At 28.9% G+C, this 24,759-nt stretch overlaps 2 protein-coding genes and 1 long non-coding RNA gene across 6 annotated transcripts in view; all 3 read left to right on the forward strand.

Moving 5' to 3' along the window:
* The first annotated feature begins 1,964 nt into the window (after positions 1-1,964).
* The window catches only part of LOC123269453 (chloride channel protein 2), a 28,157-nt gene continuing 5,362 nt past the window's right edge, over positions 1,965-24,759 (forward strand). Inside the window, exons 1-3 of one of the 4 annotated variants that reach the window (XM_044735156.1) lie at positions 19,358-20,114; positions 20,187-20,271; positions 24,428-24,713. In XM_044735156.1, coding sequence (XP_044591091.1) covers positions 19,948-20,114; positions 20,187-20,271; positions 24,428-24,713 — 538 coding nt within the window. In that variant the 5' untranslated portion in view covers positions 19,358-19,947. The other 3 variants (XM_044735157.1, XM_044735160.1, XM_044735159.1) reach the window with 3 other exon arrangements.
* On the forward strand, positions 6,646-11,716 carry LOC123269457 (uncharacterized oxidoreductase YjmC). The gene is made up of 3 exons (XM_044735165.1): positions 6,646-7,672; positions 8,970-10,299; positions 10,886-11,716. The coding sequence occupies exons 1-2, from the start codon at positions 7,328-7,330 to the stop codon at positions 9,819-9,821; spliced, it is 1,197 nt and encodes a 398-aa protein (XP_044591100.1). The 5' UTR covers positions 6,646-7,327; the 3' UTR covers positions 9,822-10,299; positions 10,886-11,716.
* On the forward strand, positions 22,376-22,825 carry LOC123269463. Its single transcript, XR_006510419.1, has 2 exons — positions 22,376-22,592; positions 22,665-22,825. It is a non-coding gene; the product is annotated as an uncharacterized LOC123269463 (long non-coding RNA).

Genomic DNA, 24,759 nt, shown 5'->3' on the forward strand with positions numbered 1-24,759 from the left:
TTACAGATACTCCTGCGGAAAAACATTTAAATTTGTCATTTTCTAACGGAGGTTTTGGAGTCGAAACATAAACTATCGGCAATTTGAAAGACACATCTGGCTAAAATTTATTTGATTTTATTAATAATATAAAAATTAAATAATACTAAAGTTAGCTGACGTTTTTAATTTTTTTTATTTAATTAATTAGAACTAAAAAAAAATTTTTTTAATAATTTTTTCAATCAAAAAAAAGATTATAAAAATTTTTAAATGTCGGCTAACTTAATTTTCATTTATATTAAAATGATCTAACACTCACCACGAAGTCATTTGGATAAAATTCACCAGCCGAAATGTAGAAACAAGCAGCCGCAAATTTTATTAACCAAAAAAGTAATATTTTTTTGAGCATTTTTAGTTCTCTAAAAATTTACTCATCACTCTTTTAAATTAAAGAATTTTAAAGACGGTGAGCTATTTCTGAGTGTGAGAAAAGAAATAAAAATTCTTTATGAAGTAACTAATTGCGCTTGGCGTTTATTTTCAATTTAACGATAAAAGTTATTTTTAAATTAATTATTTAAGTCCCCAGAATTTTTTTGAACATTTTAAAGCTTAGCTTAAAAATTTTTTAAAATTATAAAATATTATTGTAACATTAATAATTAATAATTAATAAAATTTTAGAGCTAAAAAAATTATTTTTCTTAATTCAAAAAATTTATTTAAATTAATAGGATTCAAAAAGTTGAATTAAAAAGACATTTTTATTTAAATGTCCAGGACTTGGAAATTTGAGAAATTATTCTCTAAGCTCGAGAAGTAAATACTTGACTGAACATCAATGTTCCAGACTTGAGAATATTTATTTTTTGAGAAACTTAAAATAATATAAAATACGCCCGAGACCGGACTCGAACCCTGATCGGACCAAGCAGCAAAGAAAGAGTGCTACCACTTAGCAATCACAGCGTAAGCGAGCTCACGCTCAGTCATATCAACAGACTGAGCGTGAGCTCGCTAATATATCATTAGTAATGTGTCTTTTTTTGGGCATCTTGAGGCGGCGCTGCTGTCGGATTGTCTAAAGCCGAGAACATCAAGAGTTTAATTATTTTGTTTTGGAGGTAGTTAAAATTTAGCTCTTGTGTAAGAGAGATTTTATTTCTTAGTCCGAAATATTTTATGTTTAAATGGAAAAATATAAATATTTATTGAAAAATAATTAAACTACGTGATACTAAAATTAGCCAAGAATTTTTATATTTTTTCACTAAATTACAAGTAAAAAAATAAAAAAATAATAATTTTTTAAATTTTCGTTAAATTTTTTCATAAAAAAAAATTTTAGATGACTAATTTGATTTTCATAAATTTGACTTAATTATTTAAAAATCTTCAATATAAAAATAATTTTCTTGAATCAAAATATTTTTTTTTTTTTCAAAATTTTTTTATATATTTTTAAATTTTTAAAATTTTCTACAAAAAAAATTTATTTTTTCTAAAACAAAAATTTTCAAAAAAATATTTTTGATTTTTTTTCTGAACAATTTAAATAAATAAAAAAAATTTTTCCTTTCAAAAAAATAATTCTAAGCCGAAAAGAATAATTAAAAAAAAAATTACCATTACAATTTCCGAACAAAAAAATTAAAATCCTTGAAGAAAATAATTTTTCTTAAACAAAAAAAAATAAAAGAATCTCGTGATAAATCCTTTGAATTTTCCGCAACAAAACTCGGAATTTATCTCACAAAAAAAAAAAAATAAATCACATGATTAAGAGTGTGATGCTCAGTAATGAGATAAAAAAATTATTTGCATAAACCAACAATAGTCCAAGCGAAACAATCGCTTTGTAAAAAAATAATGATGAAAATAAATTGGCAATTTCGTTCAATGTTACACATTATATTATTTATTTTTTATTTTTTATCATACAAGTAAACTACTAATGTAATAAATGAAATCACAGTTTACCTATCAGTTGACTCACGACCGCTACGCCGAGCAGACGTCGCCGTACGTCGAGACGCTTTAGCGTCAATGTGCGGTGCTAATTTTTTAATTAAAAATTTTTAATTCTTTTTTTATAACTTTGTCTGTGATAGAAAAATTTTTTTAAATTATTATTTGAGTTAAAAAAAAGTGGATTAAAATTAAGTGCGCGGATTTGCATAATTTATATGGTAATTTATTAAGCAACCGAGCATCGATAGGAAGTTTAATCATGTGATTTTTGCTCGTTAAAAAAATATTTTTGCACAGAAGAAATTTTTTTTTAATTTATAATCAATTTTTACTTAATTTTTTTTTTATACAATTAATTTTAATTGCAAAATGGCGCCGAATTACGTGCCGAAGAACGGGGGCCACAGTTGGGGCTACCAAGATACGTTGGTAAGATTTTATTTTATTTTATTTTATTTTTTTATTGAGATTAGAGCGCAAAGAGAGCTCACGCCGGGAAAGCAATATGGTAATTTTGAGCGACGATTTTATAGGAATATATGTATAGACATATAATATATATGTCTGGATCCTACGACAACATTGACTCTATTGATAAGCGCTGATAAACTGACATCAATAATGTGTGGTTTTTAATTTATTCATTATGTTATTTGGAACATTATAATTTTTATATTAATTAGTTCAATTTTTATTTTTTAAATTTTTTATTTTTTTTTGTTTTTTGTCATTTTTATTGATAATTTTTTAGTTTATTTTTTTAATGAAAATTTAATTAGCAAAAAAATTTAAAAAATTTTTTTTTTTTTTGTAGTTTTTTGTGATTTTAATTGATAATAACACTTGAATTAATTTTAAAAAATTTATTTTTTTTTTTTCAATTTGTTGTAATTTTTATTGATAATTTTGTAATTCATTTTTTTTAATGAAAATTTAATTTGCAAATAAATTAAAAAAATTTTTTTTTCGTAGTTTTTTGTGATTTTAATTAATAATTTCATTTTGAATTAATTTTAAAAAATTCTTTTTTTTTAAGCAGTTTTTTGTAATTTTAATGGATAATTGCATTTTTAATTAATTTTAAAAAGTTTTTTTTTAAATAATTTTTTTTAAATTTTATTGATAATTTTTTAGTTTATTATTTTTAATAAAAATTTAATTTGCAAAAAAATTAAAAAATTTTTTTTTTTTTTTGTAGTTTTTTGTGATTTTAATTGATAATAACACTAATTAATTTTAAAAAATTCATTTTTTTTTTCAATTTGTTGTAATTTTTATTGATAATTTTGTAATTCATTTTCTTTAATGAAAATTTAATTTGCAAATAAATTAAAAAATTTTTTTTTTTCGTAGTTTTTTGTGATTTTAATTAATAATTTCATTTTGAATTAATTTTAAAAAATTCTTTTTTTTTAAGCAGTTTTTTGTAATTTTAATGGATAATTGCATTTTTAATTAATTTTAAAAAGTTTTTTTTTAAATAATTTTTTGTAAATTTTATTGATAATTTTGTAGTTTATTTTTTTTAATGAAAATTTAATTTGCAAAAAAATTAAAAAAATTTTTTTTTTTTTTTGTAGTTTTTTGTGATTTTAATTGATAATAACACTAATTAATTTTAAAAAATTCATTTTTTTTTTCAATTTGTTGTAATTTTTATTGATAATTTTGTAATTCATTTTTTTTAATGAAAATTTAATTTGCAAATAAATTAAAAAAATTTTTTTTTCGTAGTTTTTTGTGATTTTAATTAATAATTTCATTTTGAATTAATTTTAAAAAATTCTTTTTTTTTAAGCAGTTTTTTGTAATTTTAATGGATAATTGCATTTTTAATTAATTTTAAAAAGTTTTTTTTTTAAATAATTTTTTGTAAATTTTATTGATAATTTTGTAGTTTATTTTTTTTAATGAAAATTTAATTTGCGAAAAAATTTAAAAAATTCATTTTTTTTTCTCAAAATAGTTTTTTGTAATTTTAATTGATAATTTTAGAGCTAATTTTTTTTTTTTTTAATGAAAATTCAATTTGAAAATAAATTAAAAATTCTTTTTTTTAGACAGTTTTTTGTAATTTTAATTGGTAATTTCAGAATTTATTTTTTTTAATGAAAATTTAATGTGCAAAAAAATTAAAAAATTTTTTTTAGATAGTTTTTTGTAATTTTAATTGAAAATTTCAATTTTAATTAATTTCAAAAAATTTATTTTTTTTTAACAGTTTTTTATAATTTTAATTGATAATTTCATATTTAATTAATTTTAAAAATTCATTTTTTTATTAAAATTGTTTTTTGTAATTTTAATTAATAATTTTAAAATTAATTTTTTATTTAATGAAAATTTAATTTAACATAAATTAAAAATTTTTTTTGTATAGAGTTTGTAATTTTAATTGATAATTTCATTTTTAATTAATTAAAAAAAAAATCATTTTTTTTTTTTAATCAAATCGTTTTTTGTAATTTTAGTTCATTTTTGTTTTTAAGAAAATTTAATTGGCAAATAAATTAAAAATTTTTTTTTTGGATAATTCTTTGTAATTTTAATTGAAAATTACATTTTTAATTAATTTTAACAAATTAATTTTTTTTTAAACAATTTTTTGTAATTTTAATTGATAATTTAATTTTTTATTAATTTCATAGTTTAATTTTTTTTTTAATTGAAAATTAAGTTTGCAAAAAAATTTTAAAATTGTTAAAAAAAAAAAATCAATTAATTTTTGTTAGAAAAAAAAAGATCTAATTATTACAAAAAATTTAATAACTTAACTTAATGTTAATTAAATAATTAAAAAGAAGGTGTAATATGTTTGATATAGCTACCGGCAGATTAAATAACCTTATCTTAAAAATTAATAATAATAATGATAATAATAATAACAAAAGAATGTTTGAGGAAAAAGTATTCAATAGATAATTAAAAGGAAGACTTTTGATGGCTAAAAAACGAGCAAATAATTTACTACAAGTATAAACAAGTCCTTCGGCTCTTTGCACCACGTTGGTCTCACGTGTGTTGGAGTTACGTAACGTAAAGTGTTATCATCGATTAGCACGAGTCACTTAGCACCTACACACTCGATTTAACATTTCAATTTAATAATCTATCGTTTTATTGTACACAAAAAACTCATGTGTAATCTACTCTAGATGTTTTTGTTTATCTCTTGGATCAATCTGCTCTTTAATCCTCGATAATTCAATTTAATCGCTATTAAATCCTTTTTTTTTTCTTTTAATTCTCTATTTTATAGACTATTATAAACATTCTCTACCTATAAAACACTCGGTTGTAATTTTTTTTGGCAATTAGTTCCTCAAGCTGCCGCTAGGTGGCGATGTGGCGCTTTGTTTTTCGCATGCAGAAATTTAAAAACCAAGATTTTATTACAAAAGTAATTATTTTAAAAAAATTAACATCAATTCTAAGTTTCTATCATGTAAAAGATAAATAATATAAATTGTATAAAATTAATAATTAAAAAAATTAATCTTTAATCAACTTTAAATCCTAAAAATTGAGCATTAATAACTTATCTACTATAAAAATTAACTTTTTTATTATTTTACATCATTTTTCAATTTTTAGCAATTAGTTTTTAAATTCGCCGCTAGGTGGCGAGGTGACGCTCTTTTTTCTCGCTTGCAGAAATTTAAAACCAAGATTTTATTGAAAAATTTATTATTTTTTTATAATTTATATGATTTAGATACTATACAACTTAATTAATATAAAATTAATGAAATTAATTATTTAAAAAATTAATTTTTAATCATTTTAAACCCAATTGAACATTATAAACACTTACCTGCAGTAAAAATTAACTTTTCTCCTGTTTTACATCGCCATTTTGCAATTTTTAGCAATTAGTTTGTAAAGTCACCGCTAGGTGGCGCGGTGGCGCTTTTTATTTTCGCTTGCAGAAACTTAAAATCTAGATAATACATCTCTAATATAATTAATTTATCACAATCGTCGTAAATAAATTCCTACATAACAAAATTATCAATTATTTTTAAAACTTAAGGCCACATAATTAATATTGATTAGAAAAAATTAATTTCTAATTACTGTAACCTTGATTTTAAGTCAATAATAATTTATCTAAAATAAAATTCAATGTTTTTTCTCGTTTTTTAAATTGTTTCCGCTATTTTCAGCCTATAGTTTTTATAAACACCACTAGGTGGCGATTTGGCGCTTTTTTTCTCGCTTGGAGAAACTAAAAATCCAAATTTTTATAGATTGAAAAATTTTTTTTTCAAATTATAGAAAATTAATGTCATTTTTGATTAATTTTCTCAAAATTTAATTAAAAAATTTAAAAAATAAACAATTTTCAAATTTGAGGACAGCAAATTATTATTAAAAAAAATTAATTCCTAATTACCGTAACCCTGATTTTGAATCAATAATAATTTATCCAAACCAAAATTCAACTTTTCTTCTTTTATTTAACATATTTTCGCTATTTCTCGCCAATAGTTCCTATGAACGCCGCTAGGCGGCGTTTTGGCGCTTTTTCTCCCGCTTGCAGAAATTAAAAAACCAAAAAATTTTTTTTTTAATTTACAGAAAATTACGATAATTTTTAATTTATTTTCTCAAAAATTATTCAAAAAAATTTTTTTTTTAATTTTTAAAATAAATAATTTTAAAATCTAAGAACAGCAAATTATTATTAAAAAAAAATAAATTTTCCCGCGTGTTATTACATAACATTCTCCCACTCGTCTCAAATGAAAGTATTTAAATTGACATAACACACTCTACGTATCACAGACAAATTTCCCCCACTTAGCGTACAAGTTTTCTGTTAAATATAGTACTTAACGCATCAAAAAATAACGATTTGGTAATAAAAAATTTCCCGATGTAATTAAATAATAATGTTCTTCACAGAAGTTAACTGCGTAGTATTTAAATGACTCCCCACCTAAAAAAATTATATAACAAAAATAAATTAATATTAATTTTAAGAGTTAAAGTTTGAGTCCCTTTCTTAAAGTTCGGTCCTAGTGACCTAATTTTAAAAATTGAGAAAGGGACAGCTCCCACTCCAAAATATTTTAAAATAATAAACACTTAGTCGGAACGTGCGTAGTTAATATCAGTTATTTAGTGACATACGTTAGTGGGATTCATTACTTGTATAACTTTTGTTATCTACGCAGAGAGTTTGCTCTCGAACAAAAAGCATATTGAATATTTTTACTCATTATGTTAAAACACTTGTAAGGCTTGTGTCAACAATTTTATTTCTCTATCTATGTCAGTTTAATTTTGTTTTATTAATTGGTGATTGATATTAAAATTAGTTGAATTTTTTTTTTTTTTCATATTTAAGTGTAGTTGTAGTGTTACAATGCTAGCCAGGAGTATAAGTGTTAAATTAAATGTTAATATTAAGAAAAACATTAGCAAATTATCGAGGATGCTCTGCAATTGGCGGACAATTACAACTTGCAGCGACTCCCAAGTCGACGACCTTGTTGTACCTAAGCAAGAGGTCATCCGGTTTATCACTGAGAGCATGCATAAAGTAGGCGCCAATCGAGAGGACGCTGCTGTCGTCGCTCAACACTTGATGACGGCCGATTATCGCGGACACTTCAGCCACGGAATGAATAGACTTGCAATGTATATTAGTGACATTGATAATAAACTCACTAATCCTATTGCTTGTCCGGAAACTGTTAATGATTTTCAGGTTATTTGTTTTTTTTTAATTTGGAAGTTTTTTGGGGCATTTTTGACTTTTAAAAAAAATTTTGGAATTCTAGTTTTAAAGAAAGAAATTGGGACAGTTGACAATTTTTGGGACACGATTTAAAAAAAAAATTTTTTTTTGGAAATAATTTTGAAAAAAAATTTTTTGTTAAAAAGTACAAAATTTGGGACATGGTCCATTTTTGGGCCATGTACCAATTTTGGGACACTTGGTTAAAAAATTTTTTTTTGGATGACATAATCTTGAAAAACAATTTTTTGTTAAAAAGTACAAAATTTGGGACATGGTCCATTTTTGGGCCAGGTGACAATTTTTGGGACGGTTGATTAAAAAAAAATTTTTTTTTTGGATGAAATCATTTTGAAAAACTATTTTTTGTAGAAAAATAAAATATTTGGGACATGGTCCATTTTTGGGCCATGTAACAATTTTTGGGACAGTTGATTTTTAAAAAAAGTAATTTCATATGAAATTATTTTGAAAAAAATTTTTTTTTTAAATGGTAAAAAATTTGGGACATGGTCCATTTTTGATCCACATAATAATTTTTGGGACACTTGATATAATCAAAGTAATTTTGGATGAAATAATTTTGAAAAACAATTTTTCGTAAAAAAATGAAAAATTTGGGACATGGTCCATTTTTGGGCCAGGTAACAATTTTTGGGACACTTGATTAAAAACCATAGTATTTTTGTGTAAAGTAATTTAGAAAAACTATTTTTTTTTAAAGTACAAAATTTGGGACATTGTCCATTTTTGGCCCAGGTAACAATTTTTGGGACACTTGATTTTATTTTAAATTTAAAAATTTATTTTTTAACAGTATAAAATTCCGAAAAATGAATTTTTTTTTTGAATTCGGGACAGATGTCAATTTTGGGACACTTTTAATATTTAAAAACAAAAATTTGGGTATTCTTGTAGGGAATACTTTTGAAAGAAAGACTCTTTAATGGTCCAAAATTTGGGCCTTGGACCATTTTGTTCCAAGCATAAAATTTTGATACTTTTAAAATTACAAAAAAATTTTGTTTTTGATAAAAACAAATGGACAATGGTCCATTTTTGTCCAGTTTGACGGTCCAATTTTTTCAAATATTTCTTCCAAAAAAATTAATTTCAATTTTAAATGAGAAAAAAGTTCTTAAAAGTCTCTAATTAATGTGGTCCAAATTTTCCCCAAAAAATTTTTAAACTAACTTCCAATTTCACTGAATAGTGTCCCAAAGGACCAATTTTTTGAATAAAAAACCAAAAATTCCTCAATTTCCAGGCTATCGCCCTCGTAGACGGGAAAAACGGCCTGGGCCAAGTGGTCGGCAAGTACAGCATGGAGCTCGCGATAAAAAAAGCAGAAAAATACGGGATCGGGCTAGTATCAACGCGGGGTTCAAACCACTACGGAATTTGCGGGTACTACACTCTAATGGCGATGGAGAAGAACCTAATTGGGTTCAGCGCGACTAATACGAGCCCTCTGATGGTCCCAACACGTTCAACACAGGCCGCTTTGGGCACCAATCCACTCTCAATAGGCATGAGAGCCCAAAACGACGAATTCGTCCTAGACATGGCGACGACTGCAGTTGCGTTGGGAAAGATAGAGGTCGCTTTCAACAAGGAACAAGACATTCCTCGGGGCTGGGCCCTAGGAAGCGACGGAAAAATTACAACTAACTCAGGCGAGGCACTCAAGAACCACAAATTAATGCCGCTAGGTGGCGCGGAAGAGCACTCGGGATACAAAGGCTACGGGCTGGGTGTCATGGTGGAACTGCTGTGTGGAATTTTAAGCGGAAGTTTTTACGGGCCTAATATCAGATATTGGACCGACGCTAATAGGACCGCTAATTTGGGCCACTGTTTTATGGCTATTGACCCTAAAGCTTTTGGGTCAGGCGCTGAGAATCGACTTAGTCATCTTCTTTCCCAACTGAGGGCGCTGCCAGTTAGTAGTGGAGAGGGCGTCCTTGTCGCCGGGGATCTCGAGAGAAAAGCTATGGCCAAAGTTGACACTTGCGGCGGAATTGAGTATCATAAAAATCAGATTAGAATTTGTAAAGAACTCGCGGGAAAATTGGGGGTTAAGGCGATGGAATTGATAAAAAAAAAACATTATGATTAATTTTAGTTTTTAAAAGTCATAGAAAATTTATTTTTGCAAAGAAATTATTATAATTTAGAAAAATTTATTTTTTTAGTAATGAATTTTGAAGAAATTTTTATAGATTGTACACTACAGACTACAAATATAAGCTCCATTTGATAAAATTGCTTTTTGGGGCTTTTTTTGGCAAGTAGTTCCTATGGCTGCCGCTAGGTGGCCAGGTGGCGCTTTTATTCTCGCTTGTAGAAACTTAAAAACCAAGATTTTTTTGTCAGCAAAGTAAATAAGTAATTATTTTTTTTAAATTGTCATAGGCACTGTACAGCCAAATTGGAATTAATTAAAATTAATTACATCAATTAGAAACTCATTTTTTAATTATTATAAACTCAAAGTTTGAATTAATCATTATTCCGCAAGAATAAAAATTTGGTTTTTACTCATTTTAATCAAAGCCTGCTATTTTTTAACGATTAGTTCGTACGACAACCGCTAGGTGGCGAAGTGGCGTTTTTATTCTCGCTTGTAGAAACTTAAAACCCGAATTTTTAACACAAGACATTAAGTACTTATTTTTATAAAATTTGTTACAAATATTGTGTGAAAATTGAAATTAATTAAAAAGAATTAATCAAAATTAATTATATTAATTAGAAAATTATTTTTTCATAATTCAAAACTTTAAAACCGAACTATTAATTATTTAGCAAGAATAAAGCGTAATTTGTTTGTTATTTTCATATAAGTTTGCCATTCTTTAATAAGTAGTTCGTACGGCTACCGCTAGGTGGCAAAGTGGCGCTTTTATTCTCGCTTTTAGAAACTTAAAAACCAAGATTTTTATCATTCAGGTGATTAAGTACTTATTTTGATTAAATTGTTACAAAAACTGTTCAACCAAATTAAAATTAATTGAAGAGAATTAATCAAAATTAATTATATAAATTAGAAACATATTTTTTAATTATTTTCAACTCAAAATTTGAACATTTAATTATTAAGAAAGAATAAAATGTAATTTTTTAATTATTTTCTTGTAAAATTGCCATTTTTTAATCATTAGTTCGTACGGCTACCGCTAGGTGGCCAAGTGGCGCTTTTATTCTCGCTTGCAGAAACTTAAAACCCAGATTTTTATCACTAAAATTATTAAATATTTATTTTTATAAAGATTTTATCAATAAGACATTGTTTTGCAAGTAATATTAATTTAAATTAATTAATTTTAATTAAAAAAATTTCTTTTAATTACTGTAATTTTATCGCAATTATTCAGCAAAAATAATAATATTTTTTTACAACATTCTGGCTTATTTTAGCGAATAGTTCGTACGGCTACCGCTAGGTGGCGACATGTCGTTTTTATTCTTGCTTGCAGAAACTTAAAACCCAGGTTATATTAGTACTGTAATTTTTTTATAAGAAAAAAAGTTAACTGAGGTCACAATTACTGAGCTTTTCTATAATTTATTTTAATTCTATTAAAAATAAACTGATAACCTAATTTTAAAATTTACATAGTTAACAACTTAAAGTATAATAAATAAATTCATATATAGAGATAAATAAGACATACACATATATAAAACCGCTAAAAATATAAAGCAGTAAATAATATGAAGCGATAGTGATAATTTGAAGGTTATAGTTTTGTTATTAATATTTTATCATTAATAATATCAGATTAAAAAAAATAATCTATTATACTGAACAATTTAATAATAAGTTTGTAGTTTATAAAAATGGGGCAAAATGGTCAATATTTTTGTACTGAAAATCAAAGATGTTAAATATATTTTTAAATAAAATTTTATTAGATTAATTATTATTATATTGTAGGTTTAAGAATAAAAATGCGAAGAGGAAGTTCAATTATTGTAAACGGAAAAGAATAAATGATTAATAGTAAATAATGCCTCGCATTAGCTAACAAGCTTTCATTTATTCCCCTTTCTTCTTATTATATTATCTTAAGGTCATGGAACCCATGGTACTTCCGTTTAAATCCATCTTATTGGAGCAATTACCAATTTACGGGGGATTTTTTTCGAGAAATTAAGGTAGCACTTAACAAATTATCGCGGTAAAGTCTAAATATTTGGTTCCAACAGTCGTTTTATCTCTTACCGCTTATCTAGGCTCATAAAATCGAAAATTTATGGCCTAAATGAAAACAATAATTATTAACGCTCATAAAGGATAATGTATCTTCAGTTTTAAATTGTCTTTTGACGGGTTAACCCTTTGCTATGTCGTTTTTTTGTTTTTCTCAACAACAGGTAAAGATCATTATATTCATTATAACTATTAATTTTTTTTAATTAATTTAAAACAAAAAATAACAATTTAGAAAATAAGGGGGGGGGGTGTAACTAAAACTAGAATATTGACTATAGGGTTGGAGATACGGCAAAAGTGATTGACCTTTTCGATAGAGAATTAAATTTACTATAAAAAAGGTCTCTTATATTTTCGATATTTTCGATATTTATCGAGATATTTTGAGTTTTTAATTATCTTAAGGGCAGTTTTCATGAATCGCGGATTTTAGATCCAAACTTTGACCTCGATTTTCGGCTAAATGGTTGGAAATATCAAAAAATAAAAAATTGATAATCAAACTGAGCGGGAATTATGAATTCTTTATTATTACGTTTTATATTTGAAATATTTTATTTTAAAAATTAACATTATTTTAAAAAACAAAATATTATTACACATTGAAATTTTATTAAATTAATTACCATTGAAAAATAATGATATAATAATATAATAACGGTGAATAGGAAAATATATTCAAAGTTTTTATAACAATTTTTATGTGATTGTGCACGGAAAGAAAATTGTACGAAAAATTACAATGAAAACATCGTAATTTTTAGTATAGGACATTGCAGTGCCGGACCAGAACTCAAACATCGTAATTTATACGATGCAACATCGTAAATTTCTATCACTCAAATTAAAAAGAGGTTTAGGTCACCGAAAAAATAATACTGTATCATCCAGGAATCGAACCCGGTGTCCTCTCCGCCTCAAGTCCAAGGTTTATCCCCTCACGCTATCGGAGGGAATCTCTAAAGTTTCTGTTCAGTCACATAATAAGACCCTCGATACAGTAGTTGGTTATCTTTTGGTGGTGGCGTCGCAAACTACTAGACTCTGTCTCTCTTTTATTAAAACATATAGTATGCATCCTTATTCACTTGCTCTTACGGAAAAAAAATTTACTAAATAACATCGTAATTTTCAATAATTCAAATTGTATTCTGTAGACGGCAGCACCGTAAAAATCGAGATACTGAAAGTCTAGTCCTGGATTACGATGTTACTATAGTAATTTTTCATAGGATTTTTTTTCCGTGTGTGAGTGGCACATAAATATATCCAAATTTATCCAGAATTTATCCAAAATATCAAACTTTATGAAAAATTCGTAGTTATTTTGTGTGTCTTTATTCAATATTAGACCAACACAAACGCAGATAATGATGTTGTGCCCCTTTATCATCGTTTTTGTGTGTTTAATCGAAATTAGACCAATATATAAGCTTGTTATCGTATGCGCTAATAGAGTAGAAGTACCATTTTTGAACATTTTAATTTTTTGCAAATATTTCTTTAATCGGTTATTTTGTCACGGTTTTTTAACTTCCCGCTAAGAAAATCGAAGATTTTAAAAAATCGGGAAGTTATTGTTTTCACCCCGTTTTACGAAAATCGAGTTTTCATCGAATCTCGACGTTTCGAGGTCCTAGGAAGCTTCCCTGACTATTCCCGTGATGGTGTCTGTATGTCTGTATGTGTGTGTGTGTTTTTTTTTTGTTTTTTTTTGTTTTAAGGGGGAGGGGGGAATCCTTTTTACGGATTCTAGGCATAGTTGTTTGGCCTGGATATGTGGCGACTCGACGCAGTGTCATACTAAAACTCGACGCTAGCGCCCCTACCCACTAAACCCTAAACCCCTTTTCCTCTTTCCCGTAATCCCTCATGGAAACCGCCGTTAGGCATTACTTCGTGAGGGGAGGATCTAGCTACTGCTCTTTCTTCTGGTAGCTAAGGTGTTATTTTACCTTCCTTCTAGTTGTTGTCATTTGCTCTTCTTCTTTCGATGGAACGCAAATCTATAAGGACTTCTGTTGCAAATTTCAAAATTTTTCAACTGAATGAAGCTGGACGGAAAATAAATTGTGGTAGTGGCAACAACAACTGTAGTTCCATTTACCGCAGGCTGTAGTATCACCTGAGACAACTCCAAATTGTAGGTAGATTTACTCCAATATTGTAGTTAAGCGTTAACTGTAGTAAAAAGTAAGATATGCTACAGCATGCGGTATTTGTAACTCCAATTGTAGTTCAATTTACTTAATATACGGTTAACCAATTGCATAAAAATAAACGGTATATAACCTTAAATTTTTATAGTTTATAATAAAAAATTACTTACTGAGTTATTTATAGATAATAAATATGGTAATTATTTACAAGTGGGGTTCACGCATACTGGGCCATGTTAATTTTTTTTTTTTTTGATCAAATTGATCATTTTTTTCTAATTGTTCGTTTTTTATGTATTTTTCAAAAAAAAAATATATATATATATATATCAAAAACATCAAAAAAGATAAAATAGAAATTTTATCCAAAAAAATGAAATCTTTATTTTTTTTCTCTCACGACATTTTTTATCATAAATACGTCATAAAAATAAGCAGAATAAAAAAATTAAATAATGTTAATGCTTCACCTATAGATGGCCGAAAATAGGGTGGACCCCACTTGTAAATAATTACCCTAAATATATTTGGGTTTTAAAAAAGTATGAATTTAAAAAGATGTCTGTATTTTTTTTAATTTTTATTTTTATATGACGTTTAGTATTTTATTTACAGATGATTATTTATGAGACGGTAAAATTAACGAGTATACTAACAAGAGACTAACCCCAAAATGGCGAAATAGCGGGAACGGTTCCTTCTGTAGTACTTTCAACTCCCACGTGGAGTATTTGTTACTGCAGTGTGCAGTAGAATTTACCGCAAGATTGGAGTAAATTTAACTTATTGACTTAGTAGAATTTGACGCATATTGAGTAACTGTTATCATTTATATGATATTTGTAACTACAGAAACATTTACTGCAATCTTGTAGTAAATGATACTGCACATTATTTTCCGTGTGCAATTAAACTTACGACTGATGGGGAAGCAGTAGCTGATTGGGCTAAAGAAGTTGGCTTTGAAATAAATTTTTCAAAAACTAAGGTTATGATTCTTGGAAGCAACAGAAGACTCAAACTCTTAGACAACTGTGATCTTCCTCCAATTATTATAGATGGAAATGTAATACCCTATGTTAATACAACCAAGCGTTTGGGAATTCACCTAACCAGAAATCTTTCTTGGGATGTCCATGTTGCCCATACTACTCGTAAAGTCTACGCTACGTTAAATTGCCTGAAATATAGGAGAAATATTCTCTCTACGTCCACTCGCAAGCTCTTAGTCATGTCCACTATCATCCCAATTATTGAATATTGTTCATTAGTCTTTTTTGATTCACCAAAAAAGTTAGACTACAAACTGCAGCGTCTCGTGAATAACATTATCAGATTCATATTCAATCTTAGACGTGATGAACATATCACTTCTTACAGGCATAAATTAAATTGGCTCACAATTAAATCCAAAAGACTTTACGCTTTAGCTTGCTTGATGTTCAAGCTTGTAAACTCGGGTGAATATAACCCAAGTTCCTTAGGAGTCTTTTTATAGAAGAACCATCTGATATCAGAAGATCTGACAGAATTGCAGCGAAATTGAATAACATTCTTATCAAAATGCCAAATTTCTCGACTACAATCTACGAGCATTCATTTGTAATCTCTGCAATTCGAATCTGGAAAGAGCTACCCACTGAAGTCATAGAATCACTCAGCCTAGAGACTCCTTCAAAAATAAAGCTTTTGAATTTTTTGTGAAACCAGAACGAGAAAATGTACTATAAATGTCAAACAGGCCATTTAAAAATTTAAAATCAAAAATTTACATTCTTAATTACTAAAGTATCTAATATGTTACCATTGAAAAAATTAGCTTTCAAATATTGCTCATTGATTCTATTGTTGTTCTCATTCTTATAAATAGTACAGTACTATTGAATTTTGCAACTATATTATTAAATCATTCAAAATTATTAACTTCCTTAAAATATGATGATGTTAGTCTTATATATTTAATATTGTTATACGTGTACTTTATTATAAAAATTATGTATATTATTGTCATTCATAGCACTCAATCAGCCTTACTAGGACTTATAGATGATATTAGGCGTTCCATGGATGAAAACAATCTAACTCTTATTGTCCTATTGGATCTAACAAAAGCTTTTGATTATGTTAATCCAAGAGTCATTTTGACTACACTAGTTGAACTCGGTTTTTCGAGTGACCCGAGTAAAAACAGAATTCCGCCGCACCACCGCCGCAACACCGCTGCACGGCTTTTTAAGCGCCGCACCACCGCTGCACTACAGCCGTGACAATTTTGGTTATTTTATAAGTGCCGTATCACCGCCGCACCACCGCCGTGACAAATAAAGAATTTATCTATTCGCCGCACTACCGCCGCACCAGCGCCGTGACAAGTAAATAAATTTCTATTCGCCGCACCACCGCAGCACTACCGCCGCACCACAGCTGTGACGCACCCGGGTAAAAATAAAATTATTAATTTTGACGAAAAAATAATAAATTTCGTAGGTTGGCAATAGCCTAATCGGCTCGGTACCTGCATTTCGAAAGAGTGGGACCAGGGTTCGATTCCGGCGCGCACCAATATTTTTCAATGATTATAAACTAAGAATATGTGCGTTTCATTGCCAGCCTCTGTACCGGTCGGGTTTTCTGTGGTTTTCCCATATAGTTATGGAGGTAAAATGTCATTATAGAAGTACCTCCATACTATTTAAGACCGTAATGCAAATGCAGGTACTGATTATAACGCGTAAGTCGGCCACAGTCGCAGCACATGTGTGTCGGGCATGAAAGAAAAAATCCCGACATGCAGGGGGGTGGGGACGAAAAAAGTGGTTGAGAGTTATAATGACGGGGTTGAGAGACTATATTGCGGAGAAAAAAGTGGAGAGACAATAATTCCCCACCCTCCCTTGTAAAACACTCTACAGTGATACAAGTAAAACCATCCTCAATTATAACCTCAATTATAATAAATTTCGTTCGACCGCCGCACCATACCGCCGCACCACCGCTGCACGACCGCCGTTTGGCTGACTATTACGCCGCACGCTAAAAATTTACTCCCCCTAGCATCGCCGCACTACCGCTGCACCACCGCCGCACCAATGCTAAATCACACCTACAATTTCACAAAAAATGGTATCATAATTAATTTATCACGCAATAATTAATTAATAAATAATGCGACTAGAAATCTTTATGTAAGACCTATTGATCAACCTCCTTTTAATCGAATGCCTAATATTAAAAAAACAAATTTTTTTTAAATCAGGCCAAAGCACCGCGAAATTATTGATTTTTTTAGTCGTATTGTTGATGTAGATTTTTAATTTCGTCCTCGGGTTGCACAAAAGCGGTACGCCTATTGAAATACTCTGAAAGAATTTTAAAAATTGAACTGTGATGGGATTCGAACCTGGATCGTCTGCATGGAAGTCTCGAACATTGCCAACTGCACTGCAAGCCATACTTAACTTAAAAAATTTAGTTAAGCTATTTGAATGATCAACGAATATATTATTTCAATGTATATACCATCAAACAGTGGTATGGTGCGGCGGTGGTGCAGCGGTGGTGCGGCGGTCGAACGAAATTTATTATTTTTTCGTAAAAATTAATAATTTCATTTTTACCCGGGCGCGTCACAGCTGTGGTGCGGCGGTGGTGCAGCGGTGGTGCGGCGAATAGAAATTTATTTACTTGTCACGGCGCTGGTGCGGCGGTAGTGCGGCGAATAGATAAATTCTTTACTTGTCACGGCGGTGGTGCGGCGGTGATACGGCACTTATAAAATAACCAAAATTGTCACGGCTGTAGTGCAGCGGTGGTGCGGCGCTTAAAAAGCCGTGCAGCGGTGTTGCGGCGGTGGTAGGGCGGAATTCTGTTTTTACTCGGGTCAACTAAGTGCTTAGGTCTTTATATCATAAATAACTTATCTTGGAGTTTGCATGTATCAAAGACTGTAAATAAAATTAATTCAGCGTTATATAGTTTAAAAATAAGAAAAAACATCTATACTAAAGACATTAGGAGGTTATTAGTCTCAGCAACTATATTACCACTTATTGACTATTGTTCTGTAGTATTAACTAGTTGTACTGCTGATGAGAATTGCAAATTACAACGTTCATTAAATACAGCGATTCGTTTTATTTATAATTTGAAAAAGGATGAACATATTACACCATATACACGGGAAAAAATTTCTGGGAAAATTTACGATACAACTATTGTAAAGCTGGACTATACTTTGATTACTATTAATTTTCAAATATTTTAGAAGAAAAAATACTATTTATTCATGAAAAAATACGATATTACTATTGTAAAAAGTAAGAGATGAAAATTTCCAGTGCTGCCTCTGTATCTTTCCAATAGAACTATAGCAAATTTTACAATAGTTGAATTGGAATGTTTCTCAATTAGTGTGAGTGATGGCCGTGCACAGCGCTAGACTCCGAGTTTATGTAAATGTTAAAGGATATGTGTCTTAGTTTACCTCAGATAGCGTAGAGGGAGAGTCTCTGGCTGCCAACACAGAGTTCTGGGTTCGATTCCCAGACAGCACGAAAATGTCGGTTTCTTTTTTCGATTACTGTACAGGTACCAATTAGTCTAACCTTCTATCTCTCTCCCTCCCTAATATTTCTTTTAAAAAAACCAACTGTGAATTTTTACAATAGTTGAATGGTAAAGTTCACAAACACATATTGTATAATTTGCTCTATAGTATTCGAATTTTTAAGACTCTTGCTTGTCTTATTTGTTGGATAAAATTTACAATAGTAGATCGTAAAAATTACTAAATAAGAAGTATAGTCTACCGTTACTCTTTTATTTAGTAAAAATTACAATAGTAAATTAGTAAAAACTCCTTCAATTTTATTTCCGTGTACCTTTACTAATATTTTATTATGTATAATTATATATAAGTTCTAATTATTATGTTTAGATTAAAAATTTAAAAATGTATTGTATTCACAAAATGTATATTTTTCTTTTGCCATCTGGCCAGTGAAGGCTTTGGCATAAATCAATAAATTCAATTCAATTCAATTCAATTCATTCGGCTAGTTTGCCTTGACATAAAAATTGAATAAATAAATAAATAAATAAAATAAACGGTTGAAGATATCAAAAAATTGATAAGGTTCTTTTTAATTAAGGATCAAATTAACTACCAAAAAGGTTTCTTATATTTTTTTGGCCCTAATATTTAGCCCGTAAATTCCTAAAAATCAAAAAAACCTTCATCGACAAATAAAACTAAGCTTATAGTTATAAAATCCTCGTTACCGCATTAAAAAACATTAATTTAATCACATACAATTTTGACCTAATGATAAAAGAGCAGATAACTTGTGACTTTGACTCGAGCTTCCTACGGCCCCTTCTATACCTCAGCCTCTCTCTTTAGAGGGAAGTAGCCCATTACTTAGTACAGTCTGCAGCACAATTCAAACAATCCACTAATTTTCTTTTTATCACTACCTCTTCCACTCCTCCAGCTAAATAATTATCTAAATAAAATATTTACAATATCCCAAACATACTAATCAAATCTTCCGAAAATTTCTTCCCAAAATTACTTCTCCGAAAGAACATTGATAATAAAAGCGGAAATAAATACCCGCTAGATAAAATAATTCGATAGTTAGTACCTCTTTGATGTGTGAGTCTAATGAGTTTATAAATTGAACCAGTGGTGACTCGTGACGCCTGCGAATTGCTGCGTGACTCAGTCCACCATTGACAATGGTGTGGTGCACATTCATTCATACATTTTTTATAATCAACAATGTGTAATTGACTGGTGGAAATTTTAAAGTGATCTTCTGTAATTGAAAGTGATTTTTTTACGGGAATTATTTAATAAAATAATTATGGCGAGTTCCGGAAAAAAAGAGGAAGATAATCAGCACAGACATCGACATCATCATCCAGATGCCGCTGTTTTGGATGGAAATGAAGAAGATGTTGATAAAGAGTGGGAAGATTTCACTCGTTTGATGTCCAAATTAAGGGACAGTCGGTCCAATCGACCAAATAGGTACTTTAATTATCCCTTTAGTGTTTTTAATTATTATTCTACCGATTTTTGAATGATCATTTTTATCAATAGACCTTCTCAGGCATTCTACCCCTGCCCGCCACCCAAAGAAGATGACCAGCAAGAGTTTGATCCCTTTGATTATCTTAACACTATTGTAAGGCCTTCGATATATTTTTTATGCATGCGCATGCGTTTTTTATTAATTAAAGACACTATTTTTGATAATTTAAGACACTTTTGAAACACTAATCACTTTAATTTATCGAAATTTTGATAAAAATTTGAAATAGTTATATATTTTTGGTTTTAAGTTTCTGCAAGCGAGAATAAAAGCGCCACGGAGCCACCTGGTGGTGGCTTTATAAACTAATTGCTGAAAAGTAACTTCTTTTGACTAAATAATCAATAATTTAAGTTTAAAGGTATTTTTGATAATTTAAGTCACTTTTGGAACAATTCTTACTTTAATTTACTGAAATTTCAATGAAAATTTGAAATAGTTATATATTTTTGGTTTTAAGTTTCTACAAGCGAGAATAAGAGCGCCACGGAGCCACCTAGCGGTGGCTTTACAAACTACTTGCTAAAAAATAACGTTTTTTTGGCTAAGTAATTAGTATACAAGTTTAAAGGACATATTAGCTAGAAATTTAGTTGTTTTATATATTTTTTAATTAATATTCCTGATATATATATATATATATATATATATATATATATATATATATATATATATATATATATATTTTTTTCTAATTTTGCTGTAAATGGCTTAATTTATTTCAATTTGATAGAGAAATTCATATTTAAAGATTTAAATGATAAAAACTTGGTTTTAAAGTTTCTGCAAGCGAGAATAAAAGCGCCAAATCGTCACCTAGAGGTAGCTTGACAAACTAATTCTCTAAAAGTAACCTTTTTTTAGTTAAATTAATAATAATTCAAGTTTAAAGGCAATTTGAATTATAAAAACTTGGATTTTAAGTTTCTGCAAATGAAAATAAAAGCGCCATATCGCCGCCTAGCGGTAGCTTTACGAACTAATTGCTAAATAATAATTTTTTTTGGCTTGATTGCCAAAAAATAACTTTTTTTTTTGGCTAAATAATTAAGAATTCAAGTTTAAAGGACATATTAGTTAGAAATTTTGTTATTTTATATATTTTTTAATTAATATTCCTAATATATCAATAATTTTTTTTCTAATATTGTTGTTAAATATTCAATTTATGATAATTTAAAATAGAAATTAATATTTCAAAATTTAAATGATAAAAATTTGGATTTTAAGTTTCTGGAAGCGAGAATAAAAGCGCCAAATCGCCACCTAGCGGTAGTTTTACGAACTAAACACCAAAAAAATTCTAAATAAAGTGTTTTATTATATAAAATTGATATATAGTCTCTAAAGGACAATTTTTAAAAAAATTGTTCAAAATTAATGATTAAATTTAACGAACATTAAATTACAAGTAAGATTCTTTTATTTCTACCAAAAATAGTGACTCTAAAAAGAACGATAATTTTTATCAAGCCATAGCAAATTGCGTGGGCATGGTTATAAAATTAACATGACCTTGACAGAAAAAGTGCAATTTGAACAGAGACGGATGGCCTTGATTAAAATTCATGTACCTGTCATTACAGATATATAATCAAAAATTTCAAAGAAAAATCCACAAATATGCGACTAAATTATCCGAACAATATTTAAATCTAATTGAAGTAGTAGTAGTTCGCATACAAGCAATAACCACTGCGACTGGAACTATTTTAATAACACGGTTACGAGGATACAATTGCAGTTAGCAGTTAGAGTAGTACAACGATAGAATCTTTGATAGAATTTAATATAAACACAAACGCTTGGTGACAATTCAACCGTTATGCGCATGACGCTTATATATGTCGCTAATATAACTTGTTTTGCATATAATTTCAATTGTGTATACTAAATCTTTGATGCTTGGTAATTATAATTAGCGTCTGGGGCAATTTAAATTCCTTCGAAATTCATCAAGAATCCATTAAGACTATTAGAAAAATGTTGTTTTTCAAATTCGATAGCTTTCGGCAATTTTCTATCATTAAAACTGGCTTAGAAGACATTGGACTCCAAAGCGTGATTAGTGTTTTTTTACCGACTAAAAATGTTCAAAAAAATCTTAGTGCTTTTGTTGATAACTTTTGCAACGGGTCATTTGATCCATCCTGATCATCCAATAGGCAAATGCAGAGAAAACGGATTTATAGTAAGTATTAGACAGCTTTTAACCTTGAAATTTGAATTATTGATACAAAAAACCAAAATTCCCTTGATAGTGTTAAGAAGACTTTGAATGCTGCAACCAAAAGTGTTTTGCGATTGTAAACATCGGGTTCAATAGCTGTATTTCTGTGCCAGAAGGTTACTTTTCCACAACGTCGAAACCAACCGTAAGAAGAAAGCCGCGTTGTGGTTCTAATGGATACATTGTAATCCTTTGCATACTATTTTTTGATCTCAATTAAAGAAATTGATTATAATTCTGCACTTTTTTCTTCTAGTGCTTACGGAGCAGTCATTGCTGCTCTGAAATCTGCGTCAGGTTCGCAGGAAGTCACTCGCCAGGCATCTGCAGATCCAAAGGATCTTTTTTTGATGAATAATATGTAGTTACTTGTAAAATGAATAAAAATGATGGAAAACTCCGTCGGAATTGAAATCACTAAAAGATACATTATTTACACTCGCGTGACTGATTTCAAAAAAAATCGTGCCAATAACAGATTCTGTTACACGCGATGTTACGTTACTAACAATTTTTTGCAACTTGTTTCTTATTGATATTATTTAAAGCCGGGTGTTCGATAATAATAGACAATGGTGTCTAATAATGTAGGTCCGATCACTAAAATTGGACTTGCTAACCATTGCCCAGTAGGACGTGGTCATTGTTGACGTCAATTCAAGCCTCAAATTAAATAGCAAAAAATTATAGCATTAAAAGATAAATTACAACTATTACTATTTATACATTATGCTTGCTAGCTGACAATTTTAAATTTACCGTAACCATTTTACCCCCTTTTTGATAACGTGATTGAAAAGTTGCGAGAAACCTTCATTTTGGCCCTTAAAAATGCGAATTTACTAACTTATAGGGTTTCCGACAAAAAATTTTTTTTTTTTTTTTCATCGGAATCAATTTAAAATTGATAGGTTTCGTCTTTTGGGGTGTAAAAATAATTTTAGAGACCGAAATTAAGGAAAAAAAAAAAAAAAATTATTTTTGCGCAAAACCAAAAAAAAAAATTTTTTTTGCGCAAAACCAAAAAAAAATTTTTTTTCCGGATTTGATGGTAAGGTTAATTAAAAAAATAAAATTGAAAAAAGAAATAGTGACTTGTAAATCTAAACCATATAAACAAGACAAATTTTCAATAAAAATAGTTATTTTTGGCAAAAGAGCTTGCGGAGAAATATAGGTAGACATCTTCAATGTCGAGGTTGCCAAATGATTAACAGCCAGCATTTGACCCCAGTCTAGTGCAGTATTCCCATTAAGACAGTCGTCTTTTTTCTACTAGTTAGTATAGAAATAAAAGTAAACCATAAGCAAAAATAAAGTTAATAGCTAACAATTCGATAGATTACCTTCGATCAATAAATAGAATAACAAATTTAAAAAAAAAAAAACGGAAAAATTCAGGAACAATGACAGTAATAAGTGGGAACATAAATAGTTTATGTCTGACAATTGTCTGTTAATGTATTAAGTAAACAATAGGTAAGAGAGATGTAGTGGAAAGCGATCTACCTATGACTAGCATTAGCTACAATCTAAAAATAATAATAGCCTCTCTTGCCAAATTTCGACAAATCTAAAATGCTCAAATCCTCGAGTCAGTTTGCGTTTAACCACCGACGGCGCCATTCAACATCTGTTGCGTGATTCAATTCAAGAATTTAAAATAAAAAGTTGTGTGGATATTCCTAATAAACCGTAATATCTAATAATGAATTCCTCTGTCACTTGAATCAATGTTAGTTTGTTTATTTAAATAAACAATTTATATTACTTTTCGTATTTATGCCGGCCAGTCTCCTGAACAAAGCCTATTTCGTCTGCAATGATGATTACGTTGTAAGTTTGTTAATCACTAGCATGTTTACTAACTTTTCCGTGTGAGCTCTTTATATACTACAAAATTGCCCGTCTGCTAGCGAGAGAAAATCCGCCGAGTAGCCACCTAGCGGTCAAGCATGAAACTACAAACTAGAAAATTCAAATTCTTACCTTGAAATTGACTTTATATTGAATTTCTAGATGTATGGTCGCTATACGAAGGACCTGGGTGAATTCGCAAAGGAAGAAGCACGGAAACTTAAGTCCCACGATAAGGCCCGAAGAAAGCTGGACAAGGTCAGAGCTGAAGACTTGAGAAAATCACGACGTGGACCAGTATGTCGGAAAGCCGTAGCGTTGTTAGCTTTCATCTGGAAGCACACTGGAGCGAGGTTGGGTGAAGATTGGGTGTTCCTGGCTCTGCTTGGAATCATAATGGCGCTGATCAGCTACGCGATGGACCGCGGAATATCCATGTGCAACAACGGTTAGTATCAAAGCTTCATGAAAACCTACCTTGAAACTGATTTTAA

This window comes from Cotesia glomerata, linkage group LG7 (assembly GCF_020080835.1).
Source record: "Cotesia glomerata isolate CgM1 linkage group LG7, MPM_Cglom_v2.3, whole genome shotgun sequence".
NCBI lineage: Eukaryota > Metazoa > Arthropoda > Insecta > Hymenoptera > Braconidae > Cotesia > Cotesia glomerata.